The 21,567-nt window shown below is 44.7% G+C and overlaps 1 protein-coding gene across 3 annotated transcripts in view; it reads right to left on the reverse strand.

Moving 5' to 3' along the window:
- Positions 1-408: 408 nt before the first annotated feature.
- The window catches only part of LOC309656622 (zinc finger protein 555-like), a 28,181-nt gene continuing 7,022 nt past the window's right edge, over positions 409-21,567 (reverse strand). The window contains exons 1-4 of one of the 3 annotated variants that reach the window (XM_082453227.1): positions 18,502-18,660; positions 8,030-8,156; positions 7,412-7,595; positions 409-2,332 (exon numbers count right to left, since the gene is read on the reverse strand). In XM_082453227.1, coding sequence (XP_082309353.1) covers positions 2,323-2,332; positions 7,412-7,595; positions 8,030-8,156; positions 18,502-18,504 — 324 coding nt within the window. In that variant the 5' untranslated portion in view covers positions 18,505-18,660 and the 3' untranslated portion in view covers positions 409-2,322. Of the gene's footprint in view, positions 2,333-4,542; positions 6,652-7,411; positions 7,596-8,029; positions 8,157-18,501; positions 18,661-21,567 lie in introns of those variants that run through there. The other 2 variants (XM_082453225.1, XM_082453226.1) reach the window with 2 other exon arrangements.

A 21,567-nucleotide genomic window follows, 5' to 3' on the forward strand; every position in this document is an offset into this window, starting at 1 on the left:
GAAACACTACAGTCATCCATGCACTGAGATGCACAGACATCGGCGCTCCTGTCAGGACACAGGAACCACCACTCAAACACCTTAACCTTCCCAGACAAATGCATGTGGTGGCGTGACAAAATCACACAAACTTTGTCACTGAGACATACACGTGGACACACTCAGACACAGACACACAAATTCAGACACACTGGCAAAGATGACGTCTCCAGAGAAACTAATACACTCCCAGAGGTACACAGCCTACGGCCTCTGCGACTCCCCCACTCCCCAACAGCTCTCTTTACTTAGGACTAACCAACATCTGATACGTCATCTATTTCACTTGTTATCTCTCCTCCTGGTACAGGGACTACACGCTTCCTGAACCTGCACAGTACAAAACGCCTCTCTCCCTAAGAACCACAAGAACCCAACCTGTGGGAGAAGTGTCAGGGGCCCGATGTGGCTTGGGTTATGATGTTCCAGCCCCCCACACTGCTGAGGATTCTACCAGCAACACACTCATCACTACCTTTACCCTTTGTCGCTTTGCTTTCCAACTGGAAACTCAATGCGGGCAGCAATGGTGTCTATCTTGTCGACTGGCAGCCATGTGTCCTGCACTGTCGTCCCCTCGGCAGTGCTCTCTGCTGGTCTCATGTGCCCGAAGACTCCACTCTGTCCGCCCTGGGTGGCCCCAATGTCCTCCCGGAGACTCCGAGGATGGGCGCTTAGGGAGCGCGGACTACACATCTCCAGGCCACAGAGATAAGTCTTGCTGATGCGCAAGAGGTGGTGACCCGACTTCCATCTTTCCCTGGGCGGCCTCTCAGTTGCCCCACCCACGAGCACCTGCGCACTTCTGCGAAGTCTGCGATCCCGGGTGTCTCCAGCAGCGTTTAAGAGGCGGTCGCGTTGCATGCGGGGAGGAGTCTGGGAGTGGGGCTCTGGGCGTCTGCGGCGTCTTTTTCTGAGATCTCCATTTCCCACAGGCCACAGAGGCTGAGACTACGCTGAGCGCAGGCATTGGTAGAAGTGCGCATGCGACGCGGCGGGGCGCGACCCAGAGGGGAGGTGGGGGGAGGCGCGACCGGAAGTAAGAAGTTTGAGCGGGATTGGCGCACCTGCAACCTAAATCCTCCGGTGGTGGATGATCATGGGGCAGTGGGTGTATGCGCGTGCGCGCCGACGGGCAGGCCATGGCTGGAGGTCCCTTTGACGTCCCTGGAGGTTTTGAGATTGGTGTGCGCCTTGGAGCTTGTGGGCGCTGAGCTGATGCTCCTGAGGAAGCGGGGGTTGCTGTGGCCACAGGCCATCTGTCGCTTGTCGCAGGTTCTGCTACTGCTGTGTTTCTGTCATCTCCCAGCCCCATGCGGCTGCCGCAACGTTCCACGAGCGGGAGTGTAGAACCCTCATGATGTTTCCCAGTAAGAAGTCACAGGACCCGGCCTGATGCAACTTTAGAGCTGGATGGCCTCCAGACAGGCCCAGGAAAGACATGACGCTGATGCCCAAGGATTAAGAGGCCCCCAGGCGGGTCTGTTGGGGAGAACTGTAGGGGCACTTTTATGGTTCAGACCAGAGCATTCCCAGAGATCTCACTGGAGGAACCTGGCATAAACTCGGAGAAAGATTCCAGGAGCCCTTTCACTTCTCTCCTGTTGTGCAAGGCTAAGGACAGACGTGGTCCTTGCGGGTGTTTCCTAACTTTAGACCGAGTTCCAAGAATCTGTTTGGCCCCAAGTCCTTCTCCCCGCCCCTTCCAGGTCCTTCAGCATTTACTGAGGATTCCAAGATGGGGGTGAGGTGGGTGTCAAGGTTCAGGAGTTTTAAAATTCCCTTAGCAAATGAAGGCTTTTTTTTTTTCTATTATTTTTAATATACATGCAGTAAAATTCACTATTTTAAGTGAAGTGCCATGAGTTCTTATAAGTGCAGAGATACACCAACACAGTCAAAATGAACACGCCATCACCCTGAAAAGAACACAGGTGCCCATCTGTTTTCAAATGCCCCACCCATAATCACTAACCTGTTTGTTTCCTGTACTCTTGTCCTATCCACATCTCATAAAAGGAAAGCCTTCCTTTGTTAGGAGTCTTTTTGTAAAACTTGATGCCATTTTTCTAAAATTCAGAAATCACACTTGCCTTCCAGTGTTCTAAATGTCCAACACTTCCCAATAAAGATTAAGCAGAACTAAAACCTTCAAACCTGACATTCCATTTTGAAGAGCTACATGAGTTTGGGCAACTCTGTGCTCCCCGTGCTTGTCATCATCTGAATGATAGGAGGGAAGGAGGTACAGATGATTGTCAAATCACATCAAACTATGGAGTGCTATGAAAACCTAAGTTAGCATGGAAAAAAAATTAGAGGTTAGACATCAACTGCTCTTTAATAAAAATAACTGACTGCTTCTGTTCTACCAATTAGTTTTAGCCAACCTCAATTACTTACGCTTTCTACACTCACCAAACACCAGCCCAAATCGGAAAATATATTCTTTCAAACAACCTCTGACTGGTACATCCCACTGTCTATGCATTCATTCAAATTGCTTTAACTCAATACATTCAGTTTTCTTTGATCAAACCAATGTGGTCCTGGTGGCTTTTGGCTAGAGACCATTGACAAAACCATTATTTAAGCTTTTATTATTAACAATGAATAAGCAGTCCATTTAATGACAGATGTTGAAGTATGTAACAATAAAAATGTTTATATGACAAAACACCTTAACTTGTATATGCCAGCTAATACTGTCTGACTGTATAATGCTTAAATTAACAATATTAGTTGATTTAAAATCCATAATTGCAATGGAATACTTTAACATATTCTCAGTACATGAAAAATAATAACATTTGTTAGTATTACGGGTTGAACTGTGTTCCCCCCAAAATTCGTATGTTAAAAGTTCCAGTATCTCAGAACATGACCTTATTTGAAAATATGGTTGTTGCAGATATAATTAGTTAAGATGAGGTCATACTAGAATAGGATGGGCCCTAACCCAATATGTATGGTGTCCTTATAAAAAGAATGCCAGATGAAGAGACAGGCATGCACAAGTAGAATGCCATAAGAAGATTTTTTTTTGGGGGGGGTGCTGCATTGGGTCTTCGTTGCTGAGCGTGGGCTCTTTGTTGCAGTGTGCGGGCTTCTCTTGTTGCGGAGCACGGACTCTAGGCACGCAGGCTCCAGTAGCTCTGGCATGTGGGCTCAGTAGTTGTGGCACACAGGCTTAGTTGCTCCGCGGCATGGGGGATCTTCCTGGACCAGGGCTCGAACCCGTGTCCCCTCCATTAGCAGGCGGATTCTTAACCACTGCACCACCAGGGAAGCCCCCATGAGAAAACTTGTTACGTTTGTTGCAAGCCAATGAGCTAACAGAAGCTAGGAGAGTGCTGGAACACATCCTTCCTTAGCACTTTCAGAGGAAGCATGGTCCTCCCAACATCTTAACTTTGGACTTCTGCTTCCAGAACCGTGAGACAAAAATTTCTGTTGCCCTAGCCACCCAGCTGTGTGGTGCTTTGTTACAGAAGCCCTAGGAAACTAATACAGTTAGTATACAAATGATTTGGAAACATAGTAAACAAGATATTTCTAAGACATACCTACAAAAGATTTTTCTTGAAAATAAAAGTTTTTAGTGACTTAGAATCAAACATAATAATTAAACCCATATCAAGGAACTGCATTCAGCTCTAACAGACATCTCCCCAAACTTACGAGGAAGATGTTTGTTCTCACGTAGGACTGAGTCAGTGCATTTAAAAATACAGTAAGGCTTCCCTGGTGGTACAGTGGTTAAGACTCTGCACTTCCACTGCAGAGGGCACAGGTTTGATCCCTGGTCGGGGAAGTTCTGCGTGCCACATGGTGCAGCCGGGAAAAAAACAAAAACAAAAAAGAAAAAAATACAATATCTTAACAAAGTCCCATGCATTGTTTTGTTTTCCTGCAACACTGTAGCTTTTGTGGTAGAATCACGATCAGAGAGTCACTAAAAGTTTTGAGAACAAAGAGTTTGCTATACAAATTAGACCTTGTAAAATATGTTAACATCTAGAGAAGAGTGGAATCACAGCATCAGAGATCACTAAACATGAGTCTGAATTAGTGGTCTGCAGGACATGTTAGGGTTTGTAGGAAAATCCAAATTGTGAGTGCCTGACCACATGACTGAATCCCTGACACCAAGCTCTTGGAGGTATTTATGGAAGCCTATAACTCTGAGAAAAATAGAAATCAAGTACTTGGCATTTCTTTTGATGATACTCTTGATTGGTAAGGCCAACAATCAGGAAAACAGGCTGAAAGCTGGTTTCCAAGTAGCCCCTATGCATCTCTCTCTGATACTTTAATGTGGCTGCAAAAACTTAGTAATGGCTTCATTTCTGCCTTCCAAATCTCATGCCAATAGGCTACTGGTAAATTCGAACACAGAATCATAAAGGGAAGGGATTCTGGGAACTGTAGCTCCTAACATTACCCATGCTGACATAACACAATCCAGAACTCTGTAGCTCATGGTCACATCACAAGCGTCTCTTAAGTAAAAACCCACTGTTTAATTCGCTATCACAAGCAAGGACAAAGCAAAGGGCAAAAGCTGAAAGTAACAATTCACATGAGACTGTACACTTGGAAGAACTCTGCATAATTACAAATTTCTGCCAACTATTTAGAAGAAAAACAGAATAAGGCTCCACTGGCCTACATAAACAAAGATTCTCTCAATCCATGGTGGAAAACATATAATGGTTGACAATCCAGAATCTGCCACACTAAGCCAGTAGGAAAATCCAAACAAATACCACAGTGTCATGGTTCCAATAACCTCTTAAAAGACAATTTAAAGAACTAACATATTAAAACTACTTATATATTAAAAATACACTTCAAATCACCCATGAGTCCTACAAACTGTAAAGATAAATGTTTTATTTCCTAAAACATAAGAAAAAACACTTCCTGCAAAATTTACGTACTGTAGCCAAAAGAGTACTTCAACAGTTAATTTTCATCTAAATGTTTATTTGCAAAAGAACTGGAAATACACTCTCTATGGGTCCACTTTAGTGATGAAGGACTCATAAAGGCAATACCAGGTTTACAACTTTTGTAAGATTTCTCTCCTGATGTGAATTTTCTGAAGCACTGTGCATGAATTCATTTGCAGGAGGATTTCCCGAGTTACATACATAGTGTTTCTTGGTAGTATGTATCCTCACATGTCTTCTTAAGGATGAGGAACAACTGAAGGCCTTTCCACACTGCTTACATTCATATGGTTTCTCTCCAGTGTGCATTCTCATATGTACTGGTAAAGATGAGGGCCATTTGAAGACTTTACCACATTCCTTACATTCGTAAGGTTTCTCTGCAGTGTGTGTCCTCACGTGCTGTTGCAAAAGTTCAGGCCAGCTGAAGGCTTTCCCACATTGCTTGCATTCATAAAGCTTCTCGGCAGTGTGCCTTCTCATGTGTCTTTGTAAGGAGATGTGGCAACTGAAAGCTTTCCCACAGAGCTTGCATTCATATGATTTGTCTCCAGGATGCATTCTCACGTGCTCTCGACAGCAAGCAGACAAACTGAAGGCTTTCCCACATTGCTTACATTCGTAGGGTTTCTCTTTAGTGTGTGTTCTCGTATGTTTTCGCAAGGATATGGGCCAGTTGAAAGTTTTTCCACACTGCCTGCACTCGTAAGGTTTCTCTCCAGTGTGCACTCTCATGTGTCCTCGAAAGGATGAGGGGTGGCTGAATGCCTTACCACACTGGTTACATTCATAGGGTTTTTCTCCACCATGCGTCCTTTCATGCCTTCGAAATGACTGGGGATAAATGAAGGCTTTTCCACATTGCTTGCATTCATAGGGTTTCTCTCCAGTGTGAATCCTTTCATGCCTTCGAAAGGATTGGAGATAAATGAAGGTTTTCCCACACTGTTTACATTCATAGGGCTTCGCCCCCGTGTGTGTTATCATGTGCCTTCGAAAAGCCGAGGAATAACTGAAGGCTTCCCCACATTCCTTACATTTATGTGGTGTCTCCCCAGTGTGCGATATCATGTGTCTTCGAAAAGTTGAGGAATAACTGAAGGCTTCCCCACATTCCATACATTTATAGGGCTTCTCTCCAGTGTGTGTTATCATGTGTCTTCGAAAAGTTGAGGAATAACTGAAAGCTTTCCCACATTCCTTACATTTATATGGCTTCTCTCCAGTGTGAGTTCTCACATGACTAGTAAGACTTGAAAAATCAATGAAGGCTTTCCCACATTGCTGACATTCATAGCTTTTCTCCGCAGTATGAATCCTTATATGCCGGTTGAGGGAAGAAGTACGAGGAAAAGTTTTTCCACATAATTTACACACATAGGGTCTCTCTCCACTGTGGGTTCTCACATGCGTCCTTAGGTGTGAACGACAACTGTAGGCCTGCCCACATTCCTGACATTGATACGGTTTGTGTCCAGTGCAAACAACGATGTGACTCTTGAGGGATGAATGATGCGTGAAGACTTTTCCATCTGTACTGCATTCATACCTTTTTACTCCAGTAAGAGTTTTCTGGTACAGGTTAAGATTTGGAGTCTGACTGAAGCCTTCCCCACATTGATCATTACTTTCATGGAGTCTCTCCACCACATGATTTCTGTTAAAAATGAGAAGCGTGTTATCAATGATTTGATTAATAATGATTTATTAGTAAGTAAGAGAATTACGTTTTCACCAATTTCAGTGGATGTATAGATTTTCTCCCTGACTTCTTTTTTTAAAAATAAATTTATTTATTTATTTTTGGCTGGGTTGGGTCTTCATTGCTGCGCGAGGGCTTTTCTCTAGTTGCGGTGAGCGGGGGCTACTCTTCGTTGCGGTGCGCGGGCTTCTCATTGCGGTGGCTTCTCTTGCTGCAGAGCACAGGCTCTAGGCGCACGGGCTTCAGTAGTTGTGGCACACGGGCTCAGTAGTTGTGGCTCGCAGGCTCTAGAGCACAGGCTCAGTAGTTGTGGTGCACGGGCTTAGTTGCTCCACAGCATATGGGATCTTCCCCGACCAGGGCTCGAACCCATGTCCCCTGCACTGGCAGGCGGATTCCCAACCGCTGGGCCACCAGGGAAGCCCTATCTGAATTCTTTTAAAGTGGAATGAACTCAATGCCACAGAAGGGGGCTCAACCACAACTATTACAAAAACAATGTTTCTTAAACATGGGCTCTTCTGTTGATTGTTTCCAGCTGTTTCTATCATTCAACATCAATGTCGCATTTAAGAAAAAAAATCATCGTGAAAATCTCTATGAATAAACAAATTTGATCTAGGCTTACATGTGTTTTGTTTGTTTGCTTTTTAAACTTTATGACATACTAAGATTCCCTCCTGGAATACTGCTTTCTCTCATGAGTACGACTCACCTCAGATGTCTCCCTTGATCTGTGTGCTGATCTTCAAGGCTGAGTTCTTCCCAAATTTTTCCTAAGACGGAGGCCAAGGAATTATTTCCAGTGAACTTTGATATTTTATGCTCCTTGGATATTTTATTCCCATAAATATCCTGCTGAGAAACTGAACCATTGGCCTTAAATTGAGTCTCATCATCTGAAAGCAAAAAGGGAACAAATCTTACAAGAAAGGAGGTACCTGTTAGCCAAAAAGGACACTGAGGAGTTTAGCTATGTCAAGACTTCATCAATAACAAGTATGAGGGGTCAAAATGGTAAGCACTTTAATAAACACAGTAAAATTCTCATAAGGTTCAAAAACAGACCTCACTGGGCCCCCGAAGGCCCCATGAAATCTATATCCACCAGTGATGCTAAAGGAGCTTTCTTAACAGAAAGAAAAACTCAGTTTAATACATAGATTCTCAGTCTCATGGGGAGAAACTATTAGATTCTAGCTCTATGATGGTTATGACCATGTCTGTCTTATTAGTTAACGTATTCCCTTTCCACAGTCCAATTCTTGGAACAGTGATGTGCCAGAAATGCTTGTCTCTAAATGACTAAGTGAAGGAATGATGTCATTCTTACCCACTGAGGCCAGGTTTCTGAAGTTTTCCAGCATCACATCTCTGTAGAGCTCCCTCTGAGCAGAATCCAGCAAAGCCCACTCCTCCAGAGTGAAGTCCACGGCCACATCCTCAAAGACCACCGAGTTCTGAAACACCCAAGGTATGTGCAGGAGCATGGGTGAGACTCACAGCATTGAGCAACTGGACGCAAGTCACAGGAAGTTCAAACAAGATTCCATGGTCACCTAACATCTACTCTGTGATCCAGTCATCACACCTCCTACTTTATGTCCACACTCATAGATTATCCTCATAGATTTAACAGCACTAACACACTGAACTTATCTCTACACTTTTACTGTGACCATTCAAGTCTTATTCTTCTCTAACCAAAGGGTTTAGACCACATTGGAGAAACGAAAAAAATGCTATACAAATGAAATAATATTTGCATTTTAAGACCCATCAATCCCTTGTGACACAAGCGACTTTAGCTCCTTCTTACTGTACAACATCCATAAGCACGTGAAGCCCAAGGTCAACCTGCATGAGGTTTAAGGAATACAAACACAATGAAGGACTGGGAACTTTTCCTTCTCTTTCCACCACCAAATATGAGAGGCCCATGGGTCTGTGGGAACCCAACTTGCTGCAAGGGCCTGCTAGCCATATTGCCTTTTTTTTTTTTTTTTTAACATCTTTATTGGAGTATAATTGCTTTACAATGGTGTGTTAGTTTCTGCTGTATAACAAAGTGAATCGGCTATACGTATACATATATCCCCATATCTCCTCCCTCTTGCGTCTCCCTCTTACCCTCCCTAACCCACCCCTCTAGGTGGTCACAAAGCACCGAGCTGATCTCCCTGTGCTATGCAGCTGCTTCCCACTAGCTATCTATTTTACATTCAATAGTGTATATAAGTCCATGCTACTCTCTCACTTCGTCCCAGCTTACCATTCCCCCTCCCCGTATCCTCAAGTCCATTCTCTACATCTGTGTCTTTATTCCTGTCCTGCCCCTAGGTTCTTCAGAACCTTTTTTTTTTTCAGATTCCATATATATATGTGTCAGCGTATGGTATTTGTTTTTCTCTTTCTGACCTACTTCACTATGTATGACAGACTCTAGGTCCATCCAAGCCATACTGTCTTAAAGAACTCCAGGCCATCAGGACAATCCAACTGGCTGAATGAAATACTTCTTTTGAAGAAGTATTAATTTTAACATTTTTGTGTAATAGTTATCACCAGCTCAGTTTCTACTCTTTTCCTCTGTGTATTTTCATGAAAATAGGAAGTTAGAACTGCATACGTTCCCTACACTCCTGAGCCAGTGCTGCTGCCCACCAGTTCTGAGGACACACACACACACACACACACACACACACACACACACAGTTACATGATGCCAAAACAGCTCTTCTACCAGACCCATAAAAGAGTACTCTTGCTGACCTTGAGGATAAGATTAAGAGTCCTACTTTGCAAAGGACCTTAACATCAAAAACATCTGACAGTGGGCTTCCCTGGTGGCGCAGTGGTTGAGAATCTGCCTGCCAATGCAAGGGACACGGGTTCGAGCCCTGGTCCAGGAAGATCCCACATGCTGCAGAGCAACTAAGCCCATGCGCCACAACTACTGAGCCCATGCGCCTAGAGCCCGTAAGCCACAACTACTGAGGCGTGCGTGCCTAGAGCCCGTGCTCCACAACAAGAGAAGCCACTGCAATGAGAAGCCCGCGCACCGCAACAAACAGTAGCCCCCACTCGCCGCAGCCAGAGAAATCCCGTGCGCATCAACGAAGACCAAATGCAGACAAAAAGAAATTAATTAATTAATTTAAAAAAGAAAACATCTGACAGCAAATTAAGCCTTGAGTATAAAATACATAGAGCATTCAGCAGTGCTTTCCTACGAAGGAAACACTCCCTTGCCTCGAATTCCAGGAGACAGTGATTCCACACAAACCATCCTAGAGGCTGCACTCTCAATTTCTCTCACGTCCACGTCCCTCCCCTGGTGGGCACATAAGCGTGTCAGGCCAACCCCTAAGCACAGGGACCACTGAGCTGCATGCCTCCCTTAAGCCATGGTTTTTTAAAAAGTTCATCAACCCACTGACATCCATGAGCGGGGGAAAGAAAACACTCTCATGTAATAATCCTGATGCCAGTACTTAGTACATATTCAACAGAGTAGCAGCATAACAGGAATATCCCTACTGTACAAGGAACAACAGGAGCTTCTGGAGCTTCTGGAGGTGAGATGCTCTCCGTAGAGTTATCTGTAGTGTTTCCTCTACCTAGTGTGCAGGAAAGGAGTTGACATTGCAAACCTTAACTTTATCCTTGGCAATGACTGCTGGCAAGGTTGGCCTTGGCCAGTGTGTGGGAACTTTAATTTCTGAAGGTTTCACATCACCCTTATTATTACTCCCTGTCTCTGACTGTGCAGACAACACTGTTAGTGCTGAGCAACTGCTTTTTGCCTGGGAGTCTGGGCTTTGGGTCCATGTTGGGCAGAGGATGCTCACATGATCAGCTGTGAGCTGATAAAAACCCCCGGGGAACTGAGTCCCCAATAAGCCTCGGGTAGACGGTATTTCACATGCTGTCACAACTCATCGCTGGGGCTATCAGGTGTGTTATGTGTGACTCCACTGGGAAAGGACTCTTAAAAGCCTGCATCTGGTTTCCTTCAGATTTCTCCTCATGTGCCTTTTCCCTTTCCTGATTTTGCTGTGTTCTTTTGCTCTAACAAATCATAGTCATGACTCCAACTATATGCTGTCACATGAGTCTTATCTGCAGGACCTAGGGGTGGCCTTGGGGACACCAGACACATTAGAACTGGGATTTGCTAGAGCAACCCCGATTCACTAAAATATGACAAAAGCACTGTCTGGGAAGTGGGAGGGTGAAGGGGGAGGGGATGGCAAACCTTTGGGGCAGGGTGGCTATGGAGTCATCCGGGGTATGAAAGGGCAGCTGAACTGTCTGGTGTGAGGCTAAAAGTTGATTGAGGTATGGGAATTCCCTGGCTGTCCAGTGGTTAGGACTCGGCGCTTTCACTGCTGGGGCCTGGGTTCCATCCCTGGTCGGGGAACTAAAATACCACAAGCCGTGCCGGGGCCCCCCAAAAAAAAAAATGTTGACTGAGGTAAAAATAAGCAATCCAACTCCAGGAGGGCTGGCTCACTGGATATACCAGCTGCCTGTGGACATGCAGGCCAAGTGAGAAGAAAATCAAAGTTCAGCACAGGTAACACCTTTGATTTTTGCTCTCTCTTCCAGTCAGGAGGAGAAAGGGCCCCCAAGTTCCCAAAAGTGAGCTTTGGATAGGCAAGAAATGTTAAAAGATTGTACTGCATCAGGAGAAAAAAAGTTAAATCAGTTCCTAGAGCTGAAGCAAAATTTTAGACAAACCAAAGGGGAGGGGATAGCCAGCCTTTCTTCAGCCTAGCTGCTGGGCCTCCTGGCCCACCCACATGTGCCAGCCAGGATCTTCCCAGCTATAACGCTATCCCTGTAAACGCTAAATACGTTTATAGGGATAGGCTGAAATCCTAACCCCTGATACCTATAAATGTGACCTTACTTGGAAATAAGGTCTTTGCAGAGCAGATGTAATCAAACTAAGATGAGGTCATTAGGATGTGCCCTAATCCAATGACTGGTGTCCATAGGAGACGGGGAAAATGCCATGTGAAGACAGAGCCACACAGAGAAGGCAGCAGAGGAACAAGATGGACGCAGAGACTGGAATCATGCTGCCACAAGCAAAGGAACACCTGGGGATACAGAAGCTATAAGAGACAGGAAATGACCCCAGGACCCTAGAGAATTCTGAGGGAGCATGATCCCGCCAACACCTTCGTTTCGGACTTCAGCCTCCAGAAATGTGAGAGAACACCCACACTGTGGTAATTTGTTATGGCAGCCCTCGGAAATGAACACAAGGTTTGACTGCAATGAGGGAAAAAAAGGGGGGGAGGGATTTTTTTTTTTTCTTTACTTAAAATGGTTTTGTTTTGTGGCTACTGCACCTGCTTGGATGGTAAAAAATGGATACTAATGGTATCTGCTTGTAATTTTATAAATGCTAGAGAGATCAGCCTCATCAGTGCAAAGAAAAATAAGACACAGCTTCCTTGCTGTTTCCAACTGGTGCCTGGGTTGGAATTTGAACCCTAAGTATCAGAAACAAGATCAGGTCTCCATAAATGATTTTTTACTATGACTTACCCACTGGAGGTTCAAAAAGAGGTAAACAGGGACTTCCCCGGTGGCACAGCGGTTAAGAATCTGCCTGCCAATGCAGGGGATACGGGTTCAAGCCCTGATCCAGGAAAGTCCCACATGCCATGGAGCAAATAAGCCCATGCGCCACAACTACCAAGCCTGCACTCTAGAGCTCACGAGCCACAACTACTGAGCCCACATGCATAGAGCCTGTGCTCTGCAACAAGAGAAGCCACCGCAATGAGAAGCCCGCGCACCGCTACGAAGAGCAGCCCCTGCTCGCCGCAACTAGAGAAAACTCGCGCGAAGTGACGAAGACCCAACGCAGCCAAAAATAAATAGATAAATAAATAAATAAATAAATTTATTTTTTTAAAAAAGTGGTAAACAAAATGAAAAGACAGGCAATCTTTAAGTAAAGATACACTTTTGGAATTTTAGGTAGAAGTTTTCAGTTTGCTAAAAAGCTCTTTTGAAAACCTATTTCAGATGACCTTCAGAGGCTGATTGCCCAGCAGGGACTTAGCTGGGACTCTAAGGCAGACAAGACAAAAAGGGCTTAGGACAGTCTCAATGCAGGGAGAAAGGTACCCAGTCCTGTTGACTTTGCTTTATTCTTGCAGTCAGAAATCACAGCCATGAGCAGACTATACACCAAAGCCTGGGAGGCCTCCTAGTGTATCTCTGAACCTAGGGTGGTCATGGGGACTGCTACAGACTGAAGGTTTGTGTCCCCCCAAAATTCAGGTCAAAACCTAATCCCCAATGTGATGGTGTTTGGAGGTGGGCCTTTTGGAGGTGGCCAGAAATGGGATTCGCCCTTATAAAAAGGACCCCAGAGAGCTCCCTGGACCCTTCTGCCGTGTGAGGACACAGTGAGAAGACGGCCACCTACGGACCAGGAAGCACTCACCAGACACCGAATCTGCTGGTGCCTTGATCTTGGACTTCCAGCCTCCAGAACTGTGAGAAACAAAGGTCTGCTGTGTATAAGCCACCCAGCTTACAGGTGCCCCAGCTGACTAAGACAGGGACTCCCAACACACCTAGCTTGAAACCATCAAATATTTAACACTTTACAATATTAATTTTTTATCTTATTTTTTTGTTTTTGTGGGATTTTTTTCATTCCTTTTGTAAAAATTTTTTGTTATATTACAATATTAATTTTTTAAATGTGCCATTGAGCACACATTATATGAGAAAGACAAAGAGCTTTGCACACATTAGCTCATATATACTTATAATAACTCTGTAAAGCAGACATGATTAAAACGAGTTCACAGCAGAGGAAACGCAGAACAATGAATTAATAACATCGTGCCAGCTTGGCACACTTGTCCTTCTTTCACACACATCTCACAGTTGTTTTGCTAGTGTGACTGTTACTTCCCACTGTGATGAGGAGATAAGCTAGCTTCTGCCGGGCGCTGTGGAGAGCAGCCAACAGAAACATCCTATTCCATCCTTACATCTCACACTGCTTCTCCTGCCAAAGCCCCGTGCCCATGCAAAAACGCTTTGTTTGAAGACCTGACCTCTGGCTCTTTCATTTAGTAAAATTTATTTAGGTTACAGTACTTGCAGGCACTAGGGCTACAGCACTAACAAAACAAAAATTCTGAACCACGTGAATCTTAAATTCTTTTGGAGGAAAGCAGTAAATAAGCAAATCAAATATAATTACTAAGGAAAATGTGGCAGAGCAAGGGGATTTGGAGGGGTAGATAGATAGATAGATAGATAGATAGATAGATAGATAGATAGATATAGATATAGATATATATATATAGAGAGAGAAAGAGGGGGCAGAGATTTTCACGTGTGTGTATATACACGTTGATATCGATATACATATATATGAATGAATGGCTGTAGGGCAGAGTAAGGGAGAACAGTAAAATAACCATTTGAGATAAGACTGCAAACTGGCACCTAAAAATCAAAAACACAAATATATACATATACATACACACATAATTATATATAATTATATATATCTTCACGTAATTCAACATACTCAACATGTTGGTCATATTTGGAGAGTGGCAGAGGGGCCTGCCACTGGGGTTCATTTCAAGTCTTTTAAGAAAGCTTGTTCTATCTACATTTAGGGCTGAGTTTCATTTAACAAAGGATTACTTTTTTTTACATATTTCTGTCAACTGTACGTATGTCACATGCATTTTCCTGCACTGATGTTATATGATACAACAGAAAACTCTAAAATCAATTCACGGGATTTACCTGTAATCATCTTAGAGTTGCTGAAAGCCATTTGATAATATTCAACAGTCATACATAAAAAAACACTCTTACCAGTGGGGAATAGATGGTAATGCGGACGACTGGATAAAGGAAAATGGACAAAAGAATATTCAAACGAGACCAAAGAACATATAAATGGTATGAAGTTCACTGTTTTCTCCAAGACAATTAGGTACAAATGAAGTGTTGGCAGCTGACCTGACTCTTAGTCAACATTACATTAGCAATCCAATCTGGAAAATGCGCAAATGTGCAATGCCAGGAGACACTTGTCTTAATGCCTAACTCAACAGCTGCACATGTATGACACTAACAGAACACAAAGATAATCGTACAATAAGATTCTGAACAAGATCTCAGGATAAAAATTCAACATAAAAATAAATTTCATTACCTTTCTAATTAATAGCAACAGCAAGTTGGAAACTTCACTTTAAAAAGATAACACATACATAAACAAATGGGACGTAATGAAACTTAAAAGCTTTTGCACAGCAAAGGAACCCATAAACAAGATGAAAAGACAATCCTCAGAATGGGAGAAAATATTTGCAAATGAAGCAACGGACAAAAGATTAATCTCCAAAATATACAAACAGCTCATGCAGCTCAATATCAAAAAAACAAACATCGCAATCAAAAAACAAACATCGTAATCAAAAAATGGGCAGAAGACCTAAACAGACATTTCTCCAAAGAAGACATACAGATGGCCAACAAACACATGAAAAGATGCTCAACATCACTAATTATCAGAGAAATGCAAATCAAAACTACAATGAGGTATCACTTGACACCGGTCAGAATGGCCATCATCAAAAAATCTACAAACAGGGTTTCCCTGGTGGCGCAGGGGTTAAGAATCCGCCTGCCAATGCAGGGGACACAGATTTGAACCCTGGTCTGGGAAGATCCCACATGCCGCGGAGCAACTAAGCCCATGTGCCACAACTACTGAGCCTGTGCTCTAGGGCCCGCGAGCCACAACTACTGAGCCTGCAAGCCACAACTACTGAAGCCCATGCGCCTAGAGCCCGTGCTATGCAACAAGAGAAGCAACCACAATGAGAAGCCCGCACACCGCAACGAAGAGTAGCCCCCGCTCACCGCAACTAAAGAAAGTCTGTGCGCAGCAACGAAGATCCAGTGCAGCCAAAAATAAATTAATTAATTAAAAAAATAAATCTACAAACAGGACTTACCTGGTGGCGCAGTGGTTAAGAATCGCCTGCCAATGCAGGGGACACAGATTCGAACCCTGGTCTGTGAAGATCCCACATGCCGTGGACCAACTAAGCCCATGCGCCACAACTACTGAGCCTGCCCTCTAGAGCCTGCGAGCCACAACTACTGAAGCCCACATGCCTAGAGCCTGCGCTCTGCAACAAGAGAAGCCACCGCAATGAGAAGCATGCACCGCAACGAAGAGTAGCCCCTGCTCGCCACAACTAGAGAAAGCCCACGCACAGCAACGAAGACCCAACGCAGCCAAAAAAAAAATTAATTAATTAATTTTAAAAACACTTAACTTAAAAAAAATCTACAAACAATAAATGTGGAGAAAAGGGAACCCTCATGCACTGTTGGTGGGAATGTAAATTGATACAGCCACTATTCAGAACAGTATGGAGGTTCCTTAGAAAACTAAAAACAGAAGTACCATATGACCCAGCAATCCCATTACTGGGCATATACCCAGAGAAAATCATAATTCAAAAACACACATGCACCCCAATGTTCATTGCAGCACTATTTACAATAGCCGGGACATGGAAGCAACCTAAATGTAGAACATGTGGTACATATATACAATGGAATATTACTCAGCCACAAAAAGGAACAAAATTGGGTCATTTGTAGAGATGTGGATGGACCTAGAGACTGTCATACAAAGTGAAGTTAAGTCAGAAAGAGAAAAATAAATATTGTATATTAACGCATATATACTTGGAATCTAGAAAAATGGTATAGATGATCTTATTTGCAAAGCAGAAGTAGAGACACAGACAAAGAGAAAAAACATATGGATACCAAGGGAGAGGTGGGGGTAAGGAACTGGGAGAATGGGATTGACATATATACACTATTGATACTATGTATAAAATAGATAACTAATGAGAACCTACTGTATAGCACAGGGAACTCTACTCAGTGCTCTGTGGTGACCTAAATGGGAAGGAAATCCAAAAAAGAGGGGATATATGTATATGTATAACTGATTCACTTTGCTGTACAGTAGAAACTAACACAACATTGTAAAGCAACTATACTCCAATAAAAATTAATTTTAAAAAAAGGAAAAGATAACACATACAGCAGAAACTAACACAACATTGTTAATCAACTATACTCCAATAAAAATTATTACTCAAAAAAAAAAGATAACACATACCATGGTAAAAACCAAATTGAAGTAGTACAAAATCAGTTTAATGAAGGCTATAAAAAGAACCTAACAAAAATTTTAAAACATGAAGGATAATAACACAGCAAAATGAAATAAATGACAAGATGGCACATGTTCCTAAAAAGAAATCAGTGTTACCAAGATATCAACCCTCCCAAGACAGTCTTTATAAAATTCCATAAAATTGCCAAACCAGATGTTTTTTAGGATTTGACAAATACCAACTTTACACACAAATGCCCCCAAACAGGCAAAATACTCTGAAGAACCAGGCAGGAATCCGTCTATCACACTGCAAGGGTTATAAAGCAGCAGGAACTCCTGACAGGACGGAATTGGCAAAGGAATGGACGACTAAATCTACAGAAAGGAACAGAGCCCGAAGCAGGCCTGTGTCTACGGGGCGGAGGAGACCTGATTCACCACAGGGTACCCACGGGGAGCCAAGCAGAAATGATAGACACTTCCACACATGGGACAGGACAAACTGGTATCTAAGTAACATTCGTGTATTCCCACCTCTTCCATGGACAATACCCAATTTACTGCAGATTTAAGCAAAGTGTATCGCAGATAATAAAAAACAACAGTATCATCTACTGTCACAAATTAAATAACTGGTATTTTTGGTGAATCTTTAAAATTCACCAATTTCACCTACCATGCTATGTGGTACTGTATTCACTTCTCTGCAGCTGTACAGGAAGGGACAGGCCTGAGAAACTTACTACAGACTGGAGGAGATTTTAAAAGAATGTTTAACAAACGTAATGTATGACATTTTTTTTTTTCCCTGAAACTCACTCCTTTGAAAATACTTTATCTTATGTTTCCTGCTGTACTAATTCAATGTATTTTACACTTGCTGAAAATCTGAGGTTCCAGTAAGTGAATACATCTTTTCAAGGTGAAAAACCCAGGGAGGGGCTGTGTTGAACTGGTACCCAGACACAGATGACTCAGGGTCAAGTGCAGCCACGCTACCACGAGGGGCACCCCTCCCCCACTGCTCACTAACGTGCTCCCTGAACAAAGGACACTGGCTGTGTCCCCGCTGTGTCGCCAGTGCATTTGGCTTGGGGGGTGGGAGGGGGTGAGGGGTGCTGCCCCACCTCACGGTGGGCTTTCCTTGACCTTTGCGTTAGTTTTTCTCCCTTCACTTGTGAGAACCCAGGGAGCAGGAATCATTTCCGTCTTTTCCCCTCAGGCGTCCGGTCAGCTGACAAGTAGTGTCCCTCCAAGGAATGAGAACTGGGGCTGGGGTCATTTAGGACGGAGGACCTACCAGGAGACGCCCTCCCAGCCCCGGGCCCCCAAGCAGGTCTCCCCAGGCTCCCCGCCCGCCCCCGCAGGCTGTCGGCTGGGAGGAGACGACCAGGGGCTGATGTTCCCGGACCCCCGGGAGGAGGGCAGCTGTGCACATCTAGGTCACCCAGATAGTCCTGAGACACCGGTCCCACAAGCGGGGACCGGACAGGACGCCGGGACCCCACCCCGCGACCGCTTCCAGCCGGTTCCGGACGGTTCGTAAAAGCCCCTCCTGGTCTCGGGCCCCGGTCCCGCGGACTCACCATCTCCGCCGGGCTCCCGGCTCTCCCGGGCGTCCTTGCCGCGGCCCGCGCAGGTGAGAGGTACGGGGACCGGACACATGGGCCCGCGCGGCGCAGGTGCGCAGGAGTGCCACGACTGGCCAAGAACTACCCGCTCACGGGCTGGGAGCGTGCTCTGACTGGACGGTGCTCCTGGCACTCTCTTCCACCTGGCTCTTGATTGGGAGATGCTTCGCGCCTCACCGTTCTGATTGGGCAGTGCTTCGGGCATTGCTACTGCCCGGGCCCCTGAATGGACGGTTTCCCGAGACCCGCCCCTGGAGCCCCTGATTGGACAGTTCTCTGGGCCCCGCCTGTGAGCGCCTGATTGTTCCCCGGGCACCGCCCCGTCGCATCTGATTGGACATTCCTCCCAGGCCCGCCCTCTGGTTATTGAGTGACAGGCCTTCGTGACACATTGCGGACCGACCCGCCCCCGCGGGACGTGGGCTCCGAGCAGAACCCGCTCTCGGGCGGTCGAACCCGGCGTCCTCCCACAGTTCGGCGGCCCCTCCTTGTCCTCCTCCTGGACCGGGAAGTCCTGATTCAGTTTCCACGCCCCTTGTCCGGAGCCGGGACTGGACAGGATGGGACGGGGGAAGGAGCGGGTCTAGTGACCTCCAGGATCAGGAGTCGGCCCGGCAGCGAGGTCACCGTGGAAACATATATTTGTTTGAGAACGAAGACGCTCAGTGACGTCACATTCTGCCTGTCAGCGTTTGGCTTGATTTTAATGTGTGACCCTTGACACGGGGAGGCCCCGCCCTTCGTCCCCGCCCCCACCACTGGGGCTTGAGATCAGCAACCGAAGGCCCCAGGGACCTTTCCCCCGTGGGAAGTCAGACCCGGAGGCCACAGCCCCGCGCAGGACTGGTATCAGCACATCCACAGGTGTGAGATGCCACAGTTCTCAGGTGTACGTTTTACACTACAAGGAAGTTTATGTCTGATCAGGTTTTTAGTGCATCCCCAGGGAATTTTGAAAACGACAAGGGTCTGGTATTTCATAACGGTACGAAGGTACTTAATACCATTTTTTTTTTTTTTTAATAATTAGAAACACTTTAAATTCCTAGCCTCTTGGCGACCCTTAAGTATCAGAGCCATCCAAGCACGTTGGCCTTCGAATCTTCTCAGCAAGAGTGGATGATCACACAACTCTTAAGTAGTTCAAAATTAGATGAAGGTTATTTTTGGTGCAACTTTTTCTGTCGTGAGCTTCCTTTACACAGCAATGGTGTAAATAGCATCAAATTGAATGAAAAGTTTGTTAAATGCAGCCATAAATAATTATAATAAATATATATCAAGTAACTTTACAGCACACATTTTTTAGGGCCAAGGTTTGTATCTGTCTGGACCTCAGTGTGCTCTCTGGGAGAAGCAGTCCTGTTACAAGCTGTACATTTAAAAATGGGTAAGATGGGGGAATTACCTGGTGGTCCAGTGGTTAGGATTCAGGGCTTCCAAAGCAGGGGGCACCGGTTCTATCCCTGGTTGGGGAGCTAAGATCCCTAAAGCTGTGCGGTGCGGCCAAAATTAAAATAGTTAAGATGGTAAAAATATAAATAAATAAGTACGTGGTAAATTTCATGTTATGTGTATTTTGCCACAGTATTTTTTTTAAACGGTTTTGTTTGTTTTTTTAAGGCTGTGATATCCTTGAGACAACTGAATTCCTACTTTTTTTTTTTTTGGCTGCGTTGGGTCTTTGTTGCTGCGTGCAGGCTTTCTCTAGTTGCGGCGAGCAGGGGCTACTCTTCGTTGCGGTGCGTGGGCTTCTCATTGCAGTGGCTTCTCTTGTTGGGGAGCACGGGCTCTAGAGCACATGCTCAGTAGTTGTGGTGCGTGGGCTTAGTTGCTCCGCGGCCTGTGGGATCTCCCCCCTGCAGTGATGGAACCCGTGTCCCCTGCATTGGCAGGGGGATTCTCAACCACTGCGCCACCAGGAAAGTCCCTGAATTCCTACTTTAACTTATATAAAACAACAACAAAAAAAGCTTATATAAATTTAGGATGGACCTAAGAACTCTTAATACACTTACTAGATGGGGGCTAAACACCTACTGCATTTAATATGCCTGCTTCTTTTAGAAAACATTCTCTCATTTGACATTAAGTGGATGCCCAAACTCTGATATCGTTTGTCATTTTATTTACAGACAGAACTTTAAAAATTCCTTTTTTAGGAATTCCCTGGCAGTCCAGTGGTTAGGACTCTGAGCTCTCACTGCCGAGGGCCCGGGTTCAATCCCCGGTCGGAGAACAAAAATCCCACAAACCGTGGGGCATGGCCAAAAAAATAAATAAATAAAATAAAAATTTCTTTTTTACGGTTTTCAAAAAGGTTTTAGATGCTTTCATAAAAACGAGTGTTTAGAGAATTAACATATAAAAAAGCTTCAAGGCAAAAATTAGTTACTCATTGGATTTATAAACTATTAAAAATGAAATATATACTTTTAAAAATATGGGTTAATAATGCATACCGAGTTTCAATAAATCAGCATGGAATTTAGAAGTCTGCCTTAAGATCGGGTCCTGGCATGGCCCTCAAGCACTCCTGTCTGTTTGCCATAATGTGTTCAGAGATCTAGCCTGTGAGCCTCACACATAAAGAACACGTCATTTCATGTATTAAGGTGAAAAATGAGGCTGGTTTCTGAATTCTTCACCAAACACCCATTGCCACAAGAGAGCAGAGTAACACGTGTGGCCATCTGAGGGAAAGGAGGGGTGATGTAAGATATTTAGGCCACGCTGGGATATTATTCATGCACAGAGGTAACAAAGACATCCTAAACCACGCAAGCAATGAGGGGCCAATCCCTCTCCCTCCTCCAGATTCCATCCCCCCTCCAGTTGGCAGAAGCTTCTGGCAAAGCAGAAATGCGGTTTGCAGTGTTTTCACCCACATCACAAAGCAAAGGGTTTGTGGGTTGGTTCAGCCCATAGAATTAAAGGTCCCCAAAGATGTCCACATCCTAATCACTGGAACTTGTGACTGTCACCTTAGGTGGCAAAAGGGGCATTGCAGGTGGGATTAAG

This window comes from Balaenoptera physalus (genome assembly GCF_965194825.1).
Source record: "Balaenoptera physalus genome assembly, chromosome: 3".
In the NCBI taxonomy this organism is placed as follows: Eukaryota; Metazoa; Chordata; class Mammalia; order Artiodactyla; family Balaenopteridae; genus Balaenoptera; species Balaenoptera physalus.